Genomic DNA, 26,620 nt, shown 5'->3' on the forward strand with positions numbered 1-26,620 from the left:
TAAAAGAAAAAACAAGAACAGAGTACAGAGTACAGTAAGAGCAAGGTACAACAAGAAAGGGAACAAATAATATATATAAATATATATACATGAAGTGCTTTGTGGTAAAGTTAACGGGACCCAAACTTTCAGCAGCTTTTTTCAATATGTTCCACCACTGGGATTTCTTAGGATGTTTGATATGTTGTTACTAACATATTTATAAAACAAAAAAAACGAAGTTGAAAGAGTTTGATGTTAATTCCTATGATTCCTGCACTGTTTCTAGTCAGGCATTGAAGACGGGGACCTGTACGACGGGGCTTGGTGTGCAGAGCACAAGGATGTCAACCAGTGGCTGGAGGTGGACGCCATCCACCTCACCATGTTCACTGGGGTCATCCTACAGGGGAGGAACTCCATCTGGAGGTCAGGTACTGTCAGGGTCAATGTGCACATATCAGTTTCATTACCAAATGAGTTATCCACTATTTGGAAAAAGTGAAACCTGCTCATATGAATTGAGACATTATGTCCAATGATCAAGTATGATAGGTAACTTAAAGGGGACACACCATGAATTTTCATTTTTCCTATTTTTATTTTGTTATTATGTCTTTTTTTGGTGACCCACCAGCACCTTCTAAAGTCCTATTTCTGACCATTGTGTCTTTCTCAGTTTATGTGCAGATCTATGTAAGCAGGTCTCAGAACGGGCTGTCTGATTTTAGGCCCGATTGTGACATCACAATCGGGACCTACTGCTACTGCTGTGCTGTGTGCTGTGCTGAGCTGAGTGGGGGTTGGGGAGGGGTGGGCAGGCCTGAGCAGGAGGCGGGGAGGAGCTGGGAGAGGGTTGGGGAGGGGGGTGGGGAGGCTGGGATGAGGGTGGGGCCAAAACTGTGGGGCCCAAACTGGCTCAATAGCTCCCTCTCCCACTCAGGACAAGGTGGTACTGCAGCTGAAAATGCTCCGAAAGCCAAGCAGAAATGACAGGGGCTCTGTATTCAGGAGTGATAATTTAGCCTCAAACCTTTTTAAAAACCTTTTTGGGAAATAAACAATATGATATAAAATATTTTTAAATGCATGGTGTGTCACCTTTAAACATTTTTTTTAAAGAAGAAAGGAAAACAAAAGAGTTAAAAAGTTAAAGCTCCTAATTATTTTTGCAAGTATATAGGAATTATTATTTATGAAAATATCACTTAAACCAAATGGTTTCCATTGACCAAATGTAATCATGCTAATTATTTCCCCAATATAACATTTAGGAAACTAGCTCATTATTTAGTTACAGTTGTTATTGTTAATTTTAATCATAGTTTAAAAAAAAAGTACATTTTTAAGTGACTTGATACAATTGAACTCGACTAGGCTACTACTTATTACAACACTATACAAGCAGTACTGTACTGTACTGTAATGTACTGTACAATCACGGTCGAGTCAGTGGGAAAAAATGCATTTCTTTTGCTTAATGAGGTTTTAATTTCTTGTACTTGGTGTGGTTACAGCTGGGACTGGGTCCATACGTACAAAGTACAGCTGAGTAATGACTCTACCAACTGGGAAACCTGTATGAATGGCACAGAGGAGGCGGTATGTGAGAATACCTTTTTATTATACTCTATGTAAATATATTCTATTATCTTATCTGCTTTTTGAACCATTCCTCCGACTGTACTATTCACAACAACCATGCTTAGTTTCTATGTACATGTACTTTGTATCCCATATTTAATACTCTCATAACCACCTAAACTATGCACTGGGGCTCTGTACTTGGTCCACTCCTTTTTCACCTCTACTGCACTGTTTCCCCAACCGTGGGACGGAACCCATATGTGGGTTGCGGACCAATGTCTGTGGGTAGCAAGTAAATACCCCCTTTAATTATTTTTATTTACATTATTCAAAAATATTTATTTTGACAATATCAAGACAATCATTAATTAAAAACACATTTCGAAATACAGCTCATGAATAAATAATACCAAAAGTCCAAGAAATTCCATAAATTAAAAATAAAAAAAGTTTTAAGAAGTAGTGAAAATAACCACGTTCTACAACGCGGCGTGAAGCGTTGAGTTGTGAGCTTGTCGATCTGCTATTTTCACTAGTTTGGGTCCAGGGCAAACATCTGATTTCTCTTTTGGGCCTCGTGCTAAAAGGTTTGGGAACCACTGCTCTACTGAACATCGAATCTCTTCGCTGAAGATAGATGATCTACAAGCTCACGACACGGCACGTTGTGATCTTGTAGAAATGTTCTTTTTTTTTTTTGGTAACACTTTCTATAAAGCCCACATTTATAATGCATTATGAGGGCATTCATAATGCATTATAATGCATTCATAATGCTTCATAACTACACTCATAAACACACATAATGCTTTATGATGCACTATATCAACAGTCATACAACATTATAATGGCACTTATAATTACTTAAAGGTGGAGTGACATGGCCAAAACAGCTAATTAAGGCTATCAAATTAGCCAATTTTTTTAATGATGTCATGTACCCCCATGTTAAATGACCCAATCAAATTAATTTATTGTAGTTACTGTACTGAAAGTAGTACTTTCTGTACAGTAACCGAAATAAATTAATTTGATTGGGCTAATATGGGGGGAGGGGCAGAGTCGATCATTATCTTTTGAAACTGCCCCAAAAAAAGCTGTCCGAGGTGTGTTTCCGACTTTCTAAACCAACTTTAAAACTATCAGTTCTAGGGGTAAAACTTATATAGCATTCGCTATAAAATCAATGGTTAGACCGATAAATAAGTACATGTCTTCTTCAAAAAAGGTGTCAAAAAAGGTGTACGAGGGTCAACACGCTTCTCCCCGTCTATGAGACGGTTTTGTCGGCCATACCCTGCTGTCTCTTGCCCTAACCTGACTGGAGCACCCGGGACACCGGAGCAACCGTAGAACGAGGGTCCAGCGATCTCCTCCTCCTCCTCCTCCGCAGAGGAGGTCCGCGGCTCATACACTCTGTTTGTGTGTAGCCTGTGTGTGTGTGCTTTCGCGCGCGCGTGTGTGTGTGTGTGTGTACACACACAATAGCTCGCGCAAATAGCGGTGCGGTGCAGCGCTAGCCGCGCTACACGCTAACAACAAGGCATCACGTTGTGCACCACACGACGGACGAAGTATACATTGCGCGGCACCGCACGACCGACGAAGTATACATTCACTACTAACTGATACGGCCCCGCCTCCTTTTCAGACTGTTTGAAGAAACACCACGTGACCTACTGTATCATAATGTTAAATTTCGGCCGGTGTCGCCACTCCTTTAAGTCCAAGTGTTCTATGGATGCTATTGAATACTTATGAAGACCACAGTTAATCATAATGTAATACAAGCAGTCAGTCAAGATTGCATTATAATGCACTATGAGTGTCCTCATAATGCATTATATGTGGTCTTCATAAGTATTCAAGAACATCCATAGAATACTTGGACTTAATTCATTATAAGTGTCATTATAATGTTGTATGACTGTTGATATAGTGCATCATAAAGCATTATGTGTGTTTGTGAGTGTAGTTATGAAGCATTATGAGTGCATTATAATGCATTATGAATGCCCTCATAATGCATTATAAATGTGGGCTTCATAGAAAGTGTTACCGAATTGTTACCTCAGAATAGGGACAGTGTAGTTTTCAATGAGTTCAATAGTCCTCTGTTTTTTTGAGCGGCGCTCCTAAGAGTGGCTGTGAGTGTGTCTGTAGCCACTTTTCCTCAGCGGTTTGCCATAGCAATGTGTTTTCCTCAGCGTTTTGCCATAGCAATATGTGTGTGTGTAGCCATATTACATCACATTACATCACCAATTATCTGTAGCCACTATCTGTAGCCACCTTTCCTCAGCGTTTTGCCATAGCAATGTGTTTTCCTCAGCGTTTTGCCATAGCAATATGTGTGTGTGTAGCCATATTACATCACCAATTACATCCTATATATCCTAGTCTTTTTCCTCAGCGTTTTGCCATAGTAATGTGTGTGTGTGTAGCCTGTACGGTATTACATCACCAATTACCAATTGAAGACGTTATGCAAGCACGACCACCGCTCACTTCACATTGGGTGTGATTTGTCATGTAACATTGCATTGTGCAGGTGTTTAAGGGGAACCAGGACCCAGAGACTCCAGTGCTGGCGCTGCTGCCTGTTCCCACCGTGGCCCGTTTCATCCGCATCAACCCCCAGACCTGGTACTTTAACGGCACCATCTGTCTCAGGGCTGAGATACTTGGCTGCCGTGTCCCTGGTAGGGTTTGAAAACCTTTTTTCTTTAAGACAGGGCTCTTCAATGTTTTCAGGCCAAGGTCCCCCTTAGTTGAGAGAGAGAGATAGGGCTGTCCTCGACTCAGGATTTATGATGTCGATTCGAGTCGCGGGGGTTAATCCGACGCGTCGACGAATCGTTTTATAGTCTACTTTGTATAAAAAAAAGAAAAAAAAAGTGTTGCTTTAAACCACGTCAACATAATACAATAATACATTAAGAGATGCATTGAATACACGGTGTTTTCGGTGATATCGGTGCGCGAGCACAAATGTTATCTGCATAGCAGTGTACAACCATAGAGTTATAACAAACACCGTTAAAACAAATAAAACATGTTTCAACTCTGCCCCGTCTCTCGGCAGCGTGCAGTAGAGATGAGACATTCGCGAACGATTCCGCTCTCTTGAACGGCTCTTTTAAATGAACGATGGGATCCAGTCCGCAGTCGCGGGACACAGAGCACTGACAGAGTAATGAGTCAGTGTCGAGAACGGATTCATTTCAGAAACGGATCATAAACAGGTGGAGGCATAGCTCCCGCTAGAGCCAGCAGTGTGGACATGTCACGGACGCAAACACAGCGAAACACAATCATTCATCATGGATTACAACACTGGAACAATTCAGAAGCAATTGCTACTTCTCATTGGAAGTACATGACACCAGCCCAGCGCACCGCATTAGTAGGCTAACTGGTGATATAAAAATATATATATTTTCGCCTCGACTCAAACAATTGGCGTCGATTCGCGGGGCTTAAAACGACGCGTCGATTCGTCGATTTTTAGAGGACAGGCCTAGAGAGAGAGAGATGAAGCAAGCAGGGAGGGACCCCCACATTCTGTTCATAGATTCCATAGTTTCATTGTTTGACAGCACGATCATCAGTGTATTTTGGATTCAGGTTAATGTGGGTTTATAGATATTTAGCCACTTGAACCCTCAATACTTAATGAACCTTTCGCTGTACTTAGTCTGCTCTTTTTCCCCTCCAAAGCTCTTTGCTGAAAATAGCCGATCTACGAGCTCAGCGCGAGGCGTTGTGAGCTTGTAGATCTGCTATTTTTTGGCTAAAGTTCTCAGAATATAGACGCCCTATGGGTTCAAGAGGTTAATATAAAAAAGGGTGAAAAAAGCTTCTATCACACAAAGATTTGGAGGACCCCCTGTAGTAACTCTGAGGACCCCCAAGGGGACCCGGGCACCCTGTTGAAGACCCCTGCTTTAAGACATACAACTCCAGAGCTCTGGTATTCATTTGATAACGTGTAGGTTAAGTACAGCGTAGTATAGTTGGTAATTGAAGTCCTTTGGCTAATGAAATGATACATGGTAAACATGTAACTTTTGTATAAACTTGGATTATCTCAGACAGTTTTAGAGATATGGAAGCTATGGCATTGAACAGATGTTTCCTCGTAGATCCAGATGACGTGTACCACTCAGACACAGAATGGGGGTCCAAAGACGAGCTGGACTTCAGGCACCACAACTACAAAGAGATGCGTAAGGTTAGTCAGTTCCTCTTCAATCACAGAGAGACCGCAGACAGGCCAAACATGCCTGATGAGTAACTGCCATTAGCCTCTCTAAAGATAATGCCAAAGCTTTGACTCAGTCCTGAGAGTTTGTGCAGTATCTGCTGGCTCAGCGTTGAAGGCGGGTTAAACAACTAAAAATGGGATTGACTTTCAAAATAGTCAACGCAAATCTGCCCTCCATCCCCTCAGTACCCGCATATCTGACCAAACATCTCCAAAAAGTTAGCGACACCCACAGCCACAACACCAGAGGGAGCGCACACAATGATCTGATAACACAAACCCATAAGACAAATATGGGCACATTCTCCTTCTACATCACTGCCACCCAGTTGTGGAATTCCTTGACTACCTCCCTTAAAACATGTAGCTTGCTGGCAAGCCTGGCATCCTTCAAAACTGCCCTGAAAACTCACCTTTCAGGAGGCCAGAGAAGGAAGTAGTTCTCACTTCTCCCATAGACAGGCCAGAAGTGAGCACCCCCCCCCCCCCTTACCTTAGCCCCACCCCCTTGTTTCCCCTATCCTGTACATAGTGTGTCCTGTATCCTGTACTGCGATGTTATTGCATGTTTTCTTTGCTTGCTATTTATTATGTCCATGAATTAAATACAGAGGGCATCCAATGTAAAAAAAGACTGTAAAAAATCTTATTTGGGATGTTCCTTTTAGGCAGGGTGTTTAACTGTACGTGTACTGTACTACATTTCAATTGTATTGACTATACTTGTACTGTTCTCCATTTTTGTCTAATAAAAATAATCAATCAATCAATCAATGCTGTAGATTTGGAAGGATGGATGGATGGATAGATAGATTTTCCTTGTGAATTAAGTACATTTAAATTATAAAAGAAATTTAAGTTGCAAGCTCAAGACATGAAACTTGACCATTTCCCATTACCAATGAGCCTTCCCACTGACAGGGTTTCTGTCTCCTTTCACCTGAAGCTCATGAAGTCTGTGAACGATGAGTGTCCCAACATCACCCGCATCTACAGCATAGGGAAGAGCTACACGGGACTCAAACTCTACGTTATGGAGATCTCTGATAACCCCGGCAAGCATGAACTTGGTAAGGCGGATTCAAGTGTGTATCTAGATTTCTGTTAGCAGGTTCCATGTACAGGAACCCCAGACTTAAGATGACTTACAGTATACAAACAGTCTATGTAAAATATAGAAATGGTGGCACATAAAAAAAAACGATGCCAAGCTGAAACTTTGTAGTATGATATTATTATTAGGTCAAAAAGGCCAAAAGGCATGGGTTGTTTACAACATATTTTTGAATGTAAAAAATAGAGAAAGTAAAACCATAATAAACCCTAAATTGCTTACCATTTGCATAGGAAACGATTAGCCTATGTTATCAATTATCAGCTCTACTTTATCCATAATTAATTTTGCATAATACTCAGAATGTTTGAATGGTTTCCTGTGTGCAAAGAAATGTAATTCTGCCAATGACTTCATTATCCACTTTCAAGCTAGTGTCCCTATTTTGGCCATGTTAATAGGCAAACATTTTCAAAAACGTTTAAAAACAATACAAGCCCACAGCACGTTGCAATGTAATGCGTTGTGAATCTGTATAGCTATTTTCACCATGTGACGCCATTGTGCGAAGAAGTATGAACTATGGCTTAAGTGGTTATCCAGTGTTATCTATACTATAATTTTGCGAATGTCTGTCTGAGTGAGTGAGTGTCTGTCTGTCTGTCTGTCTGTCTGTCTGAAACAGCGTTTCTCCTCAGTGGCTGGAGCAATTGATCTGAAATCGCATCACAATTAGCATATGAACACACCTAACATAACTGTGAAGCCCGTTTGTCACTTTCACAAATCGTATGCTGTATATTAGCATTTTTATGGTGTATCTACTATCTATTCTGCATCTAGCTTGAGGCTAATCTATTCTGCATCTAGCATGAGGCAACATGTTTAACCAGCTCTCTCTGTGTGTGTGTGTGTGTGTGTGTGTGTGTGTGTGTGTGTGTGTGTGTGTGTGTGTGTGTGTGTGTGTGTGTGTGTGTGTGTGCAGGCAGGCGGGTGGGCGGGCGGGCTGGAGGGGGGGGGGGGGGGGGGGGGGTAGCCATTAAACGAAACGGGTATTTCTTACATTGATGCTCCTACATATTATCATGCAAGCACCAGTTAAAGTTACTTTTCATCCCTCATATACTGTATGCACAGTGCACATCCCATAACCCACACACTGCACATCATTTTGGAGCTCATATCTTTGAACGGGTAAGGGCTAGTTAAGTGGTTATCCAGTGAAGTTCAACAGCCTCTGGGGCAAACTCCTTCCTCCATGCTCTCCATGCTGGCCTGATGGTGGTGTAAAGTAACTAAGTACATTTACTTAAGGACTGTACTTCAGTACAATGTTGAGTTATTTGTACTTTACTTGAGTACTACCAATTTCCTATACTTTTACTAGTATACTCCACCACATATCAGGTCCAAATACTGTACTTTTACTCCACTACATTTATTTGGGAACTTTAGTTACTAGTTACTTTGAAGATATCAATTATAATAACTAGCCCTTACCCGTTCAAAGATATGAGCTCCGAAATGATGTGCAGTGTGTGGGATTATGGGATGTGCACTGTGCACACGGTATATGAGGGATGGAAAGTAACTTTAACTGGTGCTTGCATGCTAATATTAATATGTAGGAGCATCAATGTAAGAAATACCCGTTCCATTTAACGGCTACAGAGATACTGTGTACCGATCTGCATGATTTTGGACAACATCTGTAACAGGGTCAGAACCACCCCCCCCCCCCCCCCCCCCCCCCCCCCCGCCCGCCCGCCTGCCCGCCTGCACACACACACACTCCGTTTTTCACCACTGCTGTCCTGATAGTGGCTGTTTAGGGGCCCAGTGGAACTTCCCCTTGTGTTTATACAGCTTCTAGAGCACGACCGGATAGGAAACCCTGCAGTCTCCCTGTCCAAAAGGCCTCTCTCATAAACAAGCAGATTATGGTTTAAAATGCAATAGTTCAAGACTATTTGTTCAAACATTAAAAAACATGAAAGGTTCCTTTGTCAAAATGAGATACATCAAAAATGCATTATGCACATAATTTGTCTGTTCTGTCCGGTAGCTACAGTAGTTGTGGTCATTCGACTTTTGCCAAAGAGTAGATGGGAGTACGGTAAATAGAAGGCTGAAGTACCAAGTAGACTAGCGGTACAGCTAGTTTTCTTGGTAGCTTCAAAGACATGACACATTTTACATGTGGCTATTCTTGTGCAAACAGCTGAGTCTCATTCACAGCGGTTTCATGGATCATTAAGTCCCGGTGCAGATTTTTTTTTATGGTCAATGCAGCGTTTGGACTCACTATTCTCTTGCATCATCAGTAAGGTTTCATCAATAAAAGACCAATGTGTTTATGGGCACGTTATTGAGGCTTGATTCTTACAGGAATATGTTTTACGAGTCCACAAGTCTTATTTTGAATTACAGAGAGGTCTGAATTGTCTCTAGAATCTGACAGTTTTCCAAAACCTGTCAGAGAAACCATATTATGTCTAAGCCCTGGCTTTGCAGACAGGCACCGAGTGCCGCGCTGCGAGCTTGTAGTTCTGCTATTTTTTAAAAAGTCGTGAAAATGTGTGCAAATCTTTGAATATATGTATTTTCAAAGCGAACGTTTGTAACTCAAATTTTGGGGGGTCCCTGGAACTAAATATTTTGAGATGGGGGTCCGTGGCCAAATAAATATCACTTTGGGGGTGCTTCACATGAAAAGGTTTGAGAACCACTGACATAGTAGTCTCTCAAGAACAGACTAACTGAGCTCCAGTTAAGTGAAAAGGACCTTTTCCTTGACAATGGCTGGCCAGATTGCTGACATAGAAACAGGTTTCTCAAAAAAAACTTAGAAGGATTCAAAAGACACTTAGAGAATCAGGTCAAAATTCTAATTTTCATGATTTTTCAAAAATAGCAGATCTACAAGTTCGCAGCGCGGCACTCGGTGCCGCGCTGTGAGCTTGTATATCTGCTATTTTTCAATAGTTAAAGCATAAAATAATAATACACTATAATGTGTACCCGTTCTAAATGGGTTAAAGAAACCAATGATTCTCTATGACATTCTCCACACCTGCTCCGAATTTGCCGTGCGCAAGTGGCTGCGGCAGTGTGTTTTTTCCCCCCGATCGAATCCAGTTTGATTTGTGCGTCTTGTCGCATGTGGTACTTCGCATTGACTCCTTTTATGACTCCTTTTCGGATCCCAGTGAGGATTCAGCACAGCATTGCACACCAAATTCAATGCGTTTTAATCATGCAGCAAACAAAAAATAAAAATAAAAAAAAGCAATGGGCCTCTGAAGCCCTTAAGGCAGGGCTTGACTGTTACTCAAAGGATTATAATGCTATATTCTTTAATTGAGTTGCATTAAAGGGATAATTCACCCCAACATGAGCCCCCCCCCCCCCCCCCCCCATTTATTACTCACCCCATGGAGACTTGAATTCAAGGATATGTATTTGTTTTTGTAGCATTCATAAGCCAATAATTTGGGGATTCTCTTTGTGTCTCCATAGGGAACAAGGCAGGCTCTTTGTGTCTCCATAGGGAACAAAGCAGACTCTTTGAGTCTCCATAGGGAACAAGGCAGGCTCTTTTAGTCTCCATAGGGAACAAAACAGGCTCTTTGTTTCTCCATAGGGAACAAAGCAGGCTCTTTGAGTCTCCATAGGGAACAAAGCAGGCTCTTTGTGTCTCCATAGGGAACAAAGCAGGCTCTTTGCATCTCCATAGGGAACAAAGCAGGCTCTTTGTGTCTCCATAGGGAACAAAGCAGGCTCTTTGTGTCTCCATAGGGAACAAAGCAGGCTCTTTGCATCTCCATAGGGAACAAAGCAGGCTCTTTGAGTCTCCATAGGGAACAAAGCAGGCTCTTTGCGTCTCCATAGGGAACAAAGCAGGCTCTTTGTGTCTCCATAGGGACCAAAGCAGACTCTTTGAGTCTCCATAGGGAACAAAGCAGGCTCTTTGTGTCTCCATAGGGAACAAAGCAGGCTCTTTGTTTCTCCATAGGGAACAAAGCAGGCTCTTTGTGTCTCCATAGGGAACAAAGCAGGCTCTTTGTGTCTCCATAGGGAACAAAGCAGGCTCTTTGCATCTCCATAGGGAACAAAGCAGGCTCTTTGAGTCTCCATAGGGAACAAAGCAGGCTCTTTGCATCTCCATAGGGAACAAAGCAGGCTCTTTGAGTCTCCATAGGGAACAAAGCAGGCTCTTTGTGTCTCCATAGGGAACAAAGCAGGCTCTTTGAGTCTCCATAGGGAACCACTGCTGGTTATCAAATTATTGTCTTAGGAATGCGACAGAAAACAGCCATTAATTCATGGGGTAATCGAAAATGTACATTGCATTTGAGGCACATCAAACAAATGTGAATCATCAAACTCTTGTACCATAGTATTTCTATAGTGGGGGCCAAAACGTTTTCTTTCCTTTCTTTTTTATGTTTTACTTGGCCCATAATATGACAATATCCAGGAATGTCTGCTGCCTTAAGGCTGGGCCTCTCCATTTATAATCATTGGCAAGTTGCTGTAGTTCACGCCTTTGCCACAATACACAAGGGCTTGAAAACTTTATCTGAACTTTGAATGCGTTCCCAATGTTCTCCTGGGCTTCTGCCAACAGCTAAGTAGTCCGGCTTTCAGATGCTTCTTGTTTTGTGTGACTATCTCATTATGTAGTGAATTACTGTGCAAGTTTCAATTCAAGCAAGGCACATATTCATGTCAGGTCAAATTCAGTTGAAGATGGTGTGGTGACTGTGGTCCCATAAAGGAATGTGTGGTTTAGGCTACAGTTAAAAACACCAATAACCACAATTTGTACAATCCAAACAGACCCCGCATGTTGGAATAGTGACTCACTCAGGAGTGTGCAAATCAAGAGAGTCTTCTGTTTCTCTTCAGCTCTCTATAGTCTAATCCAGTGGTTCTCAACCTGTGGGTCGGGACCCCCAGTGGCGATCCCCAAATGATTTGGGGGGGTCCTCGGATGATGAACTTAATGTGCAACATTGTTTTCTCACTCAACTGTAAACAAACAAACATACCGGTAAATAAAGTTTAAGTGTACAGTATAGAGGGTATATGCACATATCTAAAGTGACAATTAAAGGACTTTTTAATACCTCTAAAATTACAAATTAAACATTGGTCTATAGACTCTATCGAATATTAGAGGCAGAAATTGTGAAAATAGCAGATCTGCATGCTCACAACGCCTCGCAACTGCAGTAGATTAGAGATTATCATGATTGATTATGTGTGATATGTGTAATAGAGTAGATAATGTATTCATTGATTATATTAATATCTAGGTCTTTATGATGATACTAATACTTGATTGTTAGTAGTCGAGAGGTCTTCAGTAGGCCTCAGTAACTATTGTTTTGGTAAAGCCTATCTTGTTATGGTACAGCTCGTTCCAGAGGCCTTGAAGCCATATACAGTATAATTGTCTGACCATTCTTCTTGGCAGAACTACTTTACCACAGCCCAGAGTGTTAAACTGTACTTCTGTCCATGATATCATGTTTACATAAACTTGACCACACCACCACCTAATATAATTGTCTTGTCTCCTCATTTTCTCATGATTATTGATTGATCTGAATTCCACCACACAACTCAAGGCGTTGTGAGCAGGTAGATCTGCTATTTTTCACAATAGAACCGTGTTATACAAAATGTAATTCCTCAACTCTTACAATTCCATGTGCTCGTCGGGGTGGGAAGGGGGTCCCCAATTCATCTATGATTATTTTGGGGGTCGCGGCCTGGAAAGGTTGAGAACCACTGGTCTAATCAAATGAACACTATCCCCAGGGTTCTCCTTTGTTTTGCCAGAGAAGAACAGTTAATAAAAAAATCACACTCGTGTGAACTGAGCGGTGGAGGCTGCATGTGTGTGTGTGTGTGTGTGTGTGTGTGTGTGTGTGTGTGTGCGTGCGTGCGTGCATATGTGTGTGTGAATGTGAGTGTGAGTGTGCCTGTCCCTGCCCTGAACAACAGCGCCCCTCCCTTAACATGTGTGGTCAGAAAAGGTATTGCAGGCTACATATAGACAGACAGACACGCACGCACACACACATACCTACACACACGGCCACGTATAGGAGACGGTGTGACCACCGCTCAAAAAAGAAAATCACCATCTTCTGTTCAGTTGCCACCTTTCTAACATTGGTACCTGAAAACCACTAGTAAAGACGTCCCGTAACTGGCTTTCTGTTGCCCCTCTTGGCAGGTGAGCCAGAGTTCCGCTACGTGGCAGGGATGCATGGGAACGAGGTCCTGGGCCGAGAGCTGCTGCTCAACCTCATGCAGTACGTGTGCCGGGAATACAAAGCGGGCAACCGGCGCGTCGCGCGCCTGGTGACCGAAACGCGAATCCACCTACTGCCTTCCATGAACCCCGATGGCTACGAAGGAGCATATGAGATGGTACGCCGAGGAGATAACGTGTGGAATTAGACTGATTGAGCAGGAGTTGGACAGCCTAGAGATGTTGTCTGTCTGTCTGACTGACAGACAGACAGACAGACAGACAGACAGACCTTTATTAACCCATTAAGACCTGGAATTATGTTAGCAGATATACAAGCTCACAGCGCGGCACCGAGTGCCACGCTGCGATCTTGTAGACCAGCTATTTTTGAAAAGTTGTGAAAATGTGTGCAAATCTTTGAACATATCTTTTATTTTATTTTTCACTTTCTTCACTTTTTTCAAGTGAACATTTGTAACTCAAATATTTGCTTCTGGGAGGTCCCTGATACATAATATTTCGAGATGGGATTCGGAGGCCAAATAAATACATTTAATTCTAGGGGTCCTTGACATGAAAAAGTTTGAGAACCACTGAGATAGAAACATTTTTTTTCTTCAAAAACGTTAAAAGGATGTAGAAGACTTTTATAGAATAGTACATATACCCCCATTGATTCCGAACCCAAATGCATTCGGTTTCCCATTCGGAATCAAAGGGGGTAATGTTTATTGTAATCAAATTATTGTCTTAGCAATGCAACAAAATATTATTGAACTCAAGTCTCCATGCCGTGATTAATCAATAGAAAAGAAAAAAAAAAAGTCATTTTCGGGGTGAACTAGGCGACTCCTTAAAGGTAACATGTTGATATTTTAATCTTTTCACAAAATACGAACTGCACAATTATTTAGACTGTCAATGTGCCTCTGCACTGAGGACATCAAGTCAAATTGGTACGGTACGTCGGTATATGCAGTCATTAGTGGCGTTTCCATAAAGCCTCTTAATGTGCAGTAAGGCTTTTGCGCATAAATCATTTTATGGAAACACTTCAAAATTCGAATAAACTTTCATTATCCGCAAAAACATTTATGCGCTTGGAGGAGGTGGATTTGGAAGCTTTATCGAAAAAACTAAATGCGCATTAGTGAATGGAAATGGGTCAGCCAATAAATGCGAATAAATTAAGACGTTCTGGTCCATCGTCCTCCAAGTTAACACTTTCCCCTGCCACTTAACGTCCATTGTATAGCGTTAGCCCACAAAACAAACCGGTTGTTACACACGGAGTGACACGGACCGTGTGTAAATTCCTCCCGTTTTCACAACGTGCCATCTGTAGCTCTTTACAGACTGTTGTGCAAAGACAACCTCCGACAGAACCAGTGGTGGGCAAGGAGGTAGGGAGCGCTTTGTTGTGTTCAGCTGGACCGCGCTGAGTCGACTCATGCGACCGTCACTAATTCGAATGACACATGCGCATTTTTGATAATTTGCTTCCTATTTTCGAATACGTTTATGGAAACATGACTATTGAAGTTGGTATGTGCTGTGACATGACTGTGAGGAGTTGGTATGTGCTGTAACATATGAGAAAGAAGTAGTCGCCAGCACTCAAGGCGACTACTTCTTTCTCATATGCTATTTTGCACCTAAAAGCCTTCATCTAACTTGGAGTGTTGCGGGCTGTCTGCTTTATTGCAGATACCTTTCTCTACTATGTACTGTAACATGACTGTGAGGAGTTGGTATGTGCTGTAACATGACTGTGATGTGTGTGATTGACGGTGCGCAGGGCTCAGAGCTGGCAGGCTGGGCCCACGGGCGCTACAGCTTCGAGGGGATCGATATGAACCACAACTTCCCTGACCTCAACAACATCCTGTGGGACGCCCAGGAGATGGCAGCGGACAAATCTAAAGTCACCAACCACTACATCCCCATCCCAGAGTACTACACCAAAGAAGATGCCTTTGTAAGCCAGTTATTTAACTACTTAAACCCTATATACCAAGGGTCTTCAACAGGGGGTCTGGGACCCCTAGGGGGTCCTCAGAGTTACTACAGGGGGTCCTCCAAATCTTTGTGTGATAGAAACTTTGTTCTCCTTTTTTTTTACATTAACCACTTGAACACTAGCGTCCATATTCTGAGAAAAAAATAGCAGATCTACAAGCTCACGACGCCGCGTCGTGAGCTTGTAGATTGTCTATTTTCGGCAAAGAGCTTTGGTGTAGAGGGGAAAAAGAGCAGACTAAGTACAGAGTGAAAGGTCAAGTATTGACGGTTCAAGTGGTTAAATATCTGAAAACATGTAGATGAACCCAAAATACACTGATGATTGTGCTGTCAAATGATGGTCCCTGCCACATCTCTCTCTCGTCAAAGGGGTCCTTGGCCTGAAAGCGTTGAAGATCCCTGCTATATACTTCAGTGACCGGGGTTATCCACGCCCCCTTCTATTTTCCCTCTTTATCAAATCACATTGCTGGAAATAGCCGATTTACCAGTTCACAATGTGACATATTGTGAGCTTGGAGATTGCCTATCCCCGAATGTGCAATATTATGACCAGAATAGGGATAGCTCAGTTCCGACATTACAACGCCCCATCCGCACTGCACGCGAGCGTTCCGACGACGATGTCGCGCGAAAGACTGTCCTCATATGGTGCGTCGGCCATTGCGTTGCGACATAGCCTGAACCAATCAAATGAATAAATAATAATACAATGTGTTTGGGGGGCGGGACATGGCCATTTACCTCTATGGACATCGCCCGCGAAACCTCGCTCAAATAGAGACTCTGCGAGTGGGAAAAGGAGGGGTAGAGGTATGTCACGGCACGACGTGTTGTCGCTCGCGGTAGGTCAGGACGGTCTCATTGAAACAAAAGTATTTTAATGAGATTTCGTTGCTCGCGTCGCATCGCTGGCAGTGCGGATGAGCTGTAAGGGGGAAAGGGCAAAAGCCTGGTGGGGACTATGACATAGTCCAGGGTTCCCCAATAGGCGGCCCGCGGGCCATTTGCGCCCCGCGGGGGGGCTACTGTCTGGCCCACTCCAACCCCAGTAATAATGGTGTTATAAGAGCAGCAACAACACTAGTATATCGTCGTTGTCGGGTGGAAATCTCGTATCTCCAAATTTGTAAGTTCTTTCGCAAATCATACAAGGCTGTCGCACAAAAGTAGTGAAAACAGCAGATCTACAAGCACACAACGCCTCGTGAAAACAGCAGATCTACAAGCACACAACGCCTCACGGTGCGAGGCGTTGTGTGCTTGTAGATCGTCTGTTTTCACTAGTTTAAATAATTTTTAAAATGATAAATGCAAAACGAACGGTTTTGGACATACAAGATTTTCACCCGACAACGAAAGTGTCGCAGTCGCTGGAGTAGCGGGAAAACCGCTGTCGCCCCTTGCAATGTTGTGGCCCTCGGCTTGGTAAACTAGACATAATTCGGCCCTTGGGGAAAACTAATTGGGGAACCCTGACATAGTCCAACCTGACATAGTCCCCTCTTGGCTCTTTGTTGATGTCAAGGTGTCAAAAGGTTGTAACAGTCAAACAATGTTATATAGAGACGGATATCATCTCTTTGTTGCCGTCACAATAGTAGTACTTGGCAGCAAATGGCTGGACTTCTACAATGGATGCCATATAAGAATAGGCACTAACAATCAATGAATCAGCTTATGAATCCGCTCATGCAGGGAAAATGATTATCTGTGGGAAAAGCGAATCCGAGGACATCTTGAGATGTTAAAATCATGCGTGCTGAGAGCCTGTGCTCACTGCTTAGCCTCGGTGGCATGCAAGCAATGTCAGATGTTTCGAACAGTAAACCGATTCAGTGCTTTATTATTTTTTTTGCTGGGAAACAAGAAGCTATTCTTTAGTAAGAGTTCAAACTTTAACACCAAACATCTGTTGCAGTCCAGTTCTATTGTTATGAAGTTATGAAAGAGAGAAGAACAGGAATCACATTCAGTTTTTTTCTTCTTCAATAAAGCCGAGCCTTAGGAACTGCATTCAAGTTGATATTTATTTTTCTGATAATCCATTTAGACCAAGAACACATTATTTTATGCTTTAACTATTACAAAATAGCAGATATACAAGCTCGCAGCATGGCACCAAGTGCCACGCTGCAAGCTTGTAGATCTGCTATTTTTGAAAAATCGTGAAAATGTGTGCAAGTCTTTGAATATTTTCCTATGTTTTTACTGTATGTCAGTGGTTCTCAAACCTTTTCATGTGAAGTACCCCCGAAATGATGATGTATTTGGCCCCGGACCCCCCAAAATGATGATGTATTTGGCCCCGGACCCCCCAAAATGATGATGTATTTGGCCACAGACCCCCATCTCAAAATATCTAGTTCCAGGGACCCCCCCAGAAGCAAAATTTGAGTTACAAATGTTAGCTTAAAAAGATACATATATTCAAAGATTTGCACCAATGTTCATGATTTTTCCAAAAATAGCAGATCTACAAGCTCGCAGCGCGGCACTCAAGCATTCAATAATCCTAGGCCTAAATGGGTTAAAGCATAAAATAATTCCAGGCCTAAAAAAAACGCTTTTGACCTCTTCCTCTCAGGTCGCGCCCGAGACCCGGGCGGTCATCAACTGGATGCAGAACATCCCGTTCGTGCTCAGCGCCAACCTCCACGGCGGCGAGCTGGTGGTCACCTACCCCTTCGACTGCACGCGCGACTGGATCCCCCAGGAGGACACGCCCACAGCCGACGACGGCTTCTTCCGCTGGCTGGCCACCGTCTACGCCTCCACCAACCTGGTGATGGCCAACCCCGACCGCCGCCTCTGTCACTACGAGGACTTCCAGCAGCACCACAACATCATCAACGGGGGAGCCTGGCACACGGTCCCTGGGAGTGAGTATACCTCGGTACCTCCTTACACACGGTCCCTGGGAGTGAGTATATCTCAGTACCTCCGTACACAGTTAAAATCCTCAGGAGTCATTTAAAAGACAGCTTCTTTTTTTTGAGAGACAGCCGCTGACCAGCCCGTCCACGTCCACAGACGCCTCCGCGGTCAAAGACGCAGACGCGGACGCAGGGAAACGCGAAACAAGCAGACGCAGACGCACCTCCAAGACGTGGACGAGGAGAGCAGCGGCTGTCGCGGAGACTCTCCTCGTCCACTTCTTGACAACGTGGATTCTAACGACCACCTAACCCTAACCCAAACTCTAAACCTAACCTCAGTAACCGTGACGCTACTGAGTATCTAACCTGCCTGCCGACGCAACCTCAGTAACCCCGCGTCTACTACCTCAGTGAGGCGCCCCGCGTCTGCGTCTGCTTGTTTCGCGTTTTCCCCGCGTCCACGTCTTTGACCGTGGACGCGTCTGTGGACGTGGACGGGCTGGTCAGCGGCTCTTGCTGTTTTTTTTTTTCTTTACAATAAGGGTTCATATTTTAGATTAGATGAGTGTTAAAATTCTGTTCCATTCACAAGATGCACCGCAATCTTTCATGGGCAGATTTATTTAGCTTAGCTAAATAAATCTAGCTAGTAGTGTTACTGTAAATAGTAATAAAGAAATCACCGGCTTATCGTGTCTAAAAAGACACTTGTACGCATGCCACCCACTGAAATAACAATCACTAAAACGCTAGAAAGCAGTACATGAGGGGCGCCTGCTGGCCTACTGGTCCAGGCGCATACCACTTAGGCCTAGGCTTTGCCACATAGGCATGGATGGTTGGAGGTGTCGCCGGTTCGAGTCCTTAAAAAGAAAAAGAATGCAGTAAATGAAAAGATTTAAACAATCATCTAGTCTTTTCTCTAGTTATCTAAAATATGAACCCTGGTAAAAAATGAACTCCTTGAACTCTTGAACTCTTGAGTTTGTGCAAATGAAACCCATAAGGGTTTACATCCTATAATGAAAGATTCCCATCATAGTCAACAGTGAGATTATTGTCCTACGTGTCATGTTTGTATTTTTTTCAGATGATGGATATCTCATTTTGGAATGAAACAACTCATTCCAGTAGGGGTCACTAGAGGGCATTACAGAACAAAATCCCTTGATAAATCAAAGGGAATACTGTATACTGTATGTATGTACTGTTCTGGTTCTTAAGAACCTCCACTCAGTAAAAAACATGTACTGTTACACTTCATCACGCTTATTCAAACAGTGATCCCAGGAGAATACTTGTTTGTTTGTCTTGGACCAGTGTAACATGAACTAATTCCAGACATCTGTTTAAACGTTTTTCTCTGTCATCAACTTGGCTGTAAAGCAGGCGTGTGCACATCATAGACATCAAAGGGGGCGGAGCCCCTTCCCCTTTACCCGTCCGTAAAAAGTGCCCTCTCCAGACCATGGATGCAGTTTTCACTATGGTGAAAGAAATGCAAATGCCCTCTTTCCATGCCATACCTGAAGGCAGCATTCAAGAGAATTGCCTTGTCCAAACTCTCCTGAACTTGAATGCAGCATCTTATGTTGAAAGAATTGCCCTCTCAGTGTAGCAATCCATGCCGTACGTCACGTCTCCAGTATTCACTTGATTATGCTTAGTTTAGTGTGGTATCAAGCTCAACCCTTGAAGCACAACGCGTCGCGCTGAGCTTGGAGGTCTGCTATTTAAAATAATTTCACCAAAAGACCCTTTTGGAAATTTCAGCCCCTGCCTCTCTAGCATTCTCTGCACGTCCCTGCACACAGGCTGCAGCTGCAAAACAAGTGTACTCTACTACAGTATATGTCCTAGATGTATATACTGAGATCAGAGACTGTTATGCCGAACTCATGAACTTAGATGAACTCTCTTCCATACTCGTCTCCTGGTTTATATAAACAAGGGCGCTAGCGAAACCAATATTTACAACTGGACCGTTCACCCTCTTCAAAGCCTCAATGTACTAAGCCTGGACTGGACTGTGTTTCTATTGTAAATCAGATGCTTTGAGTGTACATCCTATCCTATACCTAGGTATGAATGACTTCAGCTACCTCCACACCAACTGCTTTGAGGTGACAGTGGAGCTGTCCTGTGACAAGTTCCCTCACGCCACTGAGCTTCCCATTGAGTGGGAGAACAACAAGGAGTCTCTACTGGTTTATATGGAACAGGTCAGTCAGTGGTGTCGGGACACTAGGGGCATCGACCAAATGTTCGAATATTCGAATATCAAAGTCACTATTCGACGTTGTTTACCAAAGTCGAATATTCGCTTATTTTTGTTGTTTTCTCTTTAAACAATATATAGTTTATAAAGCTTGGCTAGATAGGAAGTCATAAGAATGAGTTGTCAATGCCCCTGGTGGATGAATTTGTTAATGCTCTATACCAGGGGTTCTCAAACCTTTTTAGGCCGTGACCCCCAAAATAAACATATTTGAACAGGGGACCCCAACCCTGACAAGCACTTGTTGGAATTGTAGGTATTACATTTAATGTGACTTGGTTCCGCAGATCAATATTGTGAAAATAGCAGATCTACATGCTCACAACGCCTCGCAACGCGAGGCGTTGTGAGCATGTAGATCGGCTATTTTCACAATGTTCGCCTCTTGCTTACTTAATATTTGACAGTTTGGCCAGTCCTGTCGAATATTCGACTATTTGAATACTTTGAGGTCGAATAATTTGAATAATAAAAATCACTATTCGTGAATGCCCTACGGTACACTGTCCCTTCTGAATTAATACAAGAACGCTGTCCCCAAAGCACGCTTGCCTAAAACAGACCTTATTCCTAAATGTAATCTCAGTAAAACTATAACATTTATTACTAACCTTAATGTCAATAAAACAAATACAAGCGTACAAGAACTGCTGGGGGCGAGTGTGTTTTGGGGCGAGCTTTCCAGTTACCCCCCTTCCTTCTCAACTTAAAGGAGTAGTTCACCCCCAAAATGACTTTTATTTGATTGATTTCTAATGCCATGGAGACTTGAGTTCAATAATAATCTTTGTCACATTTTTGTCACATTCCTAAGACAAAAATGTGATTATAGTAAATTTAACCCCTTTGATTCCGGATGCGGAATCAATGGGGAATCAACGGGGGAATCAACACTACTCCTTTAAGACATTTGCACAATGCAGGATCCGATTTTCCGCACAGGAAAAAACAGACAATAAATTAACTCATGGTGTTTCTATTATCTCATGCACACTGGGTCAGAATTTGTCCAGATTTGGACAATATTGTCTCTTTTCTATGCACGAAAAATCAATCCCTGTATTGTATGTGAAGGCCTTTACATGCCCAGTGTTCTAAAAATGGAATCCAAAATAACGCTGATGATTGTGCTGTCAAACAATGAAACTATATGGAATCTATGAAAAGGATGTGGGGGTCCCTGCTTCATCTCTCTCTCGACTAAGGGGTCCTTGGCCTGAAAACGTTGAAGACCCCTGCTCTATTAGGTTAGGTTAAAAATGGGTGAAGTTGTCCTTTAGTGTTTTTGTTGTTCACATATTTGATCTGTAGGTACACAGAGGAATCAAGGGTGTGGTGAGAGACAAGATCACCAAAGAAGGAATAGAAGATGCTGTAATCAAGGTTGAAGGCCACGACCATGACATCAGATCAGGTAGATCGTTGTTCTATTGAAACTAGCCCTTACCCGTTCAAAGATATGAGCTCCGAAATGATGTGCAGTGGGTGGGTTATGGGATGTGCACTGTGCATACAGTATATGAGGGATGGAAAGTAACTTTAACTGGTGCTTGCATGATAATATGTAGGAGCATCAATGTAAGAAATACCCGTTTCGTTTAATGGTTACAGAGATACTGTGTACCGATCTGCATGATTTTTGGACAAAATCTGTAACAGGGCCAGACAACCGACCCGCCCCCCCCCCCCCCCCCCCCCCGCCCGCCTGCACACACACGCACGCACGCACGCACGCACGCACACACACACACACACACACACACACACACACACACACACACACACACACACACACACACACACACACACACACAGAGCTGGTTAAACATGTTGCCTCATGCTAGATGCAGAATAGATATGCCTCAAGCTAGATGCAGAATAGATATCGGTACACCATAAAAAATGCTAATATACAGCATATGATTTGTGAAAGTGACAAACGGGCTTCACAGTTATGTCAGGTGTGTTCATATGCTTATGGTGATGCGATTTCAGATCAATTGCTCCAGCCACTGAGGAGAAACGCTGTGACAGACACTCAGACACTCAGACAGACAGACAGACAGACAGACACTCACTCAGACATTCCGAAAATTATATGTTTGATTACAAAAGATACTGCCAAAAATAATAAATAATGATTTATGGATGGGATGTTGGGCTTTTCTTTGCAGATTTGTTCTCATCGATTCGAAGGAGGTTCTTCTTATGTTGTTTTGTTTTAAAATCTTGTAGCTCAGTGGTTCTCAACCAGCGGTCCGGGGACCACCAGTGGTTCTTGAGGGGCTTCCAAGGGGAGCGTAGCGATATTACAACCTAACATTTGTTCGACGTCCCATTAGTTCGACGCTGGTGAACGATAACCTGCCGCCGCTGGTGAAAGCTAACCTAGTGAATGTTAACCTGGTGAATGCTACAATGCCTAAACCCAACCCAAACCCTAACCCTAACCTCAGTAAAACTATGCCCAAACCTAACCCTAACTCTAACCTTTAGTCGAACTAATGGGACGTCGAAATAATGAGATTTTACCGGTTCCAGGTGGTCCCTAGCTAAATGATGGAGAGTTGGTAGCCTCGGAAACCCAGACTTTTATTTAGAGAGTTGGTAACCCGTATAGATCTGTAACTGAGTGTAAAATGGTTTCATTTTACACTCTCAAGAGTTAAATTATTGTTAAACATCTACATTACTTCTACACAATTAGAGAATGTAGAATAATTGTTATTTTGGTTTAACGTGTGCCTTATGCAAGATAACAAAACATATACATTTTGGGGTCGGAGAGGCTAAATCTCATCAAATGGTGGTCCGTGTCTCAAATGCCGAAAAAATAATGGACCCGGAGAAGGTTAAAAATAAGGTGACCAGATCCAAACTGTTAATTTGAGGTACAGCAGTACTGCTTGTGTGGGACAATGTGGGATTAAATGCCTTAATGTCTTAATACTGCATATTGATATTTATCATGTTCATGGTATAAAGCTGTTTTTACACCTGTTAATAATATTAACAGGTGTAAAAACAGCTTTATACCATTTAGCTTTTGTTTATAACAACGATGCTGCAGCGGTTCCTTCTGAACATTGTCTCTCAACATAATAAATGTGTCCATCACCGCATAATTCAATAAAAGCATTGCCTATCCTATAATGTATTCCCATGCTGCTAGAGCAGTACTGTGTCCAGTCCAGTGTGGTCTAGCTTGCTGTGAGTACACGTTAAGAGCTTCAGCAACAATTAGCGCACCTATCAAAACACCTGCACATTGATTTATTACTGGCGCCTGCCAGTCACAAATGTGGGACAGTGTCTCAATTTGTGGGACGCCTGAAAAGTCAAGGAAATGTGGGACTGTCCCAGGGGCGTCAATTGGGTATGGCAGGGGTATGCGGCTGCCATACCCTCCGTCCAGGGGGGAAAATAAAAGTTACTTTTAAATATAAATCCATGAATATCTCTTTGTCTACTGTGCTGGTTATGATGTCGTTAAATTACAGTAAAATAACTACAAATGCAAAATTTCACAACATGGTCACTTTAACAAGGTATTATAATTATATTCTCCACACTTGTATTCTCCCCATCTTGACAAAATGGTATATTCCCAGGTTCCGCAGGTCAGCTGCACAGGTGCAATGCATTATTGTTAATTGTGGCACGTTTACTAACATGCCAAGTTTAGCTGCACTTGAACAACCTTTCCAGGTTGCCTAGTCCAGCCCAAGAAACCATAGAAACAGGGGGGAAAATAAAAATGTATCCTTAAAATAAATGTATCATGCCTGTTGCTAAGGTATGGCAACATGACTGGTGTCAAGACACCAGTCATGTTGCCATACCTTAGCCTTTTCTGAACTGACGCCACTGTACTGTCCCATGCAAAGGGGGACATCTGGTCTCCCTAGTTGAAAACCACTGTCGTAGCTCAATCTTCTGTGTTCCCTGGCTGTCATCTCTGCAGCTGGCGACGGGGACTACTGGCGCCTGCTGAACCCGGGAGAGTACAAGGTGGTGGTGTGGGCCGAGGGCTACTTCCCCGCCATGCGGCGCTGCCGCGTGGGCATGGACCCACGGGCCACCGTCTGTGACTTCCACCTGACCCTCACGCCCAGCCGGAGGCTGAAGGACATCAGGGCCAAGGGAGGCAAGATCCCCCAGGACCTCCAGCTGCGCCTTCGCGCCCTGAGGCTCCGCAAGCTGCGCGTCAGCACCAAGGCCATCAACCGCAGGCGCCAGAGCCAGCAGCAGCAGCAGAGGAAAGCGCGCTCCGCAAGAGCCAAGAGGGCATGAGTATAGGGCTGTCACAATTATTACATAATCGTCTAATCGTGATTATTTGACATAATTGCGATTATTTGACATAATCGTCATAATCGTTTCCAGGTTGAAAGATCTTCATGTATTTTTTTAAAAGTCAAAAGTAGTGGAAATAGCAGATCTACAAGCTCACAACGCGTCGCGATGCGACGCGTTGTGAGCTTGTAGATCGGCTATTTCCACTATCAATGTTCTTGGTTAAGTATAAAGTTGTCAAATATGTCAGTACAATTTCTTTGTATATTAAGTTATGTGTCATATCTACCGTGTGCAACTTCGAAGCCTAAAAGCCAAACAGAAATGTAATTGTCAACAACAAAACCACAATTAAATCGCAATTATTTGAGTGGCAATTAATCGTCATGTAAAATGTCATAATCGTGACAGCCCTACATGAGCAGTGTCTGGCCGAAAGGAGTGTGCGCGCACATTTAGCATTTACACACACAGAAATAAAATGATCATTCATATGTTGAGGCAACGCACCAAAGTGGTCCTGCAAAGGTCCTACACTGAATTAATGGTGGTCAGCTTAACCCTATTAAAACCGCTGGTGCTGTGATCAAGCTCTGTCTACTTAGGCAAGTGAACAGCAACCTTTAGTGGGTAATTCACCGAGTCGTGAAGCAATGCAACACATTGTAAAGAGGCTGTCTACTTGTTGTGTCTGCGTATATATATATATATATATATATATATATATATATATATATATATATATATATGCATTTCACTATGTGACATAAGTCTCTATATAGACCGTTTTCTTGAGCGCTCCACTGTAGAGAGCGCCACCGCCATTTCTAGTGGTGGATTAGAAGTAAAATTCTTAAAAATGGGAAATATAACAGTAAATGTAGGCTACAACTTTACACAGTGTTTTCACCGAAGAAATGGCGGGCGGCGCCCTCTACAGGGTGTCGCCATAGGGTGTCGCTCAGAAAATCGGTCTATACATACAGTACATGTTTCATTCCAAAATGATAACATCTCTGTTTGAAATCATGTGGCACGACAGTCATCATGGTGTTGCCTATTCTTTTACATTATTGTTAGCTCACAATTAAAAACACAATACTGGTGCTTTTTTCACAGGACTGCATGCAACACAATCCTCAGTGTTCATAAACTCCTGTACAGACTAGAGTGGATTCTGAACGAAGTGCGACGTCTCGGACTTTAACAACCCATTCAAAACGGGTACACATTATTGTGTATCATTATTTTATGCTTTAACTATTGAAAAATAGCAGATATACAAGCTCACAGCGCGGCACCGAGTGCCGCGCTGCGAGCTTGTAGATCTGCTATTTTTGAAAAATCGTGTCTTTTGAATTTTTTGAAAAACCAATGTTTCTATGTCAGCAATCTGGCCAGCCATCGTCAAAGAAAAGGTCCTTTTCACTTCAACTGGAGCTCAGTTGGTCTGTTCTTGAGAGACTACTATGTCAGTGGTGCTCAAACCTTTTCATGTGAAGGACCCCCAAAATGATATTTATTTGGCCACGGACCCCATCTCGAAATATTTAGTTCCAGGGACCCCCCCAGAAGCAAAGTTTGAGTTACAAACGTTAGCTTTAAAAATACATATATTCAAAGATTTGCACACATTTTCACAACTTTTTCAAAAATAGCAGATCTACAAGCTCGCAGCGCTGCGAGCTTGTAGATCTGCTTGTATGTCTGCTATTTTTCAATAGTTAAAGCGTTCAATCTAGGCCTAAATGGGTTAACTCTTTACGTGCTGCAGAATCTGTGGGGATTATACGGTATGAGGATGGAGTGATTGAGTATGTGTATCAGCTGGTCTGATAAATGAAATGTTTTTTTTTCTAACACAGTACTTATATTTTACAATGACTATTAGTCCACCAGGACCATGTATATAAATATTGCAGACAAATACAGTATACCGTTATTGTCTGATCTTTATTCTCGATTCCATGTGTTTGAATAAACGTCT

At 42.8% G+C, this 26,620-nt stretch overlaps 1 protein-coding gene across 1 annotated transcript; it reads left to right on the top strand.

The window, feature by feature from the left end:
* Positions 1–349: 349 nt before the first annotated feature.
* On the top strand, positions 350–24,630 carry LOC308306257 (putative carboxypeptidase X1; the record flags this gene model as incomplete). Its single annotated transcript, XM_080751157.1, has 11 exons — positions 350–408; positions 1,497–1,581; positions 4,118–4,268; positions 5,712–5,800; positions 6,780–6,903; positions 13,138–13,334; positions 14,957–15,136; positions 17,768–18,062; positions 20,142–20,281; positions 21,649–21,751; positions 24,302–24,630. Exons 1-11 carry the CDS (start codon positions 365–367, stop codon positions 24,628–24,630), a joined length of 1,737 nt encoding a protein of 578 aa, XP_080607283.1. The 5' UTR covers positions 350–364.
* Between the last annotated feature and the right edge of the window lie 1,990 nt (positions 24,631–26,620).

The sequence above is a fragment of the Nannobrachium achirus genome (genome assembly GCF_963921795.1).
Source record: "Nannobrachium achirus genome assembly, chromosome: 20".
In the NCBI taxonomy this organism is placed as follows: Eukaryota; Metazoa; Chordata; class Actinopteri; order Myctophiformes; family Myctophidae; genus Nannobrachium; species Nannobrachium achirus.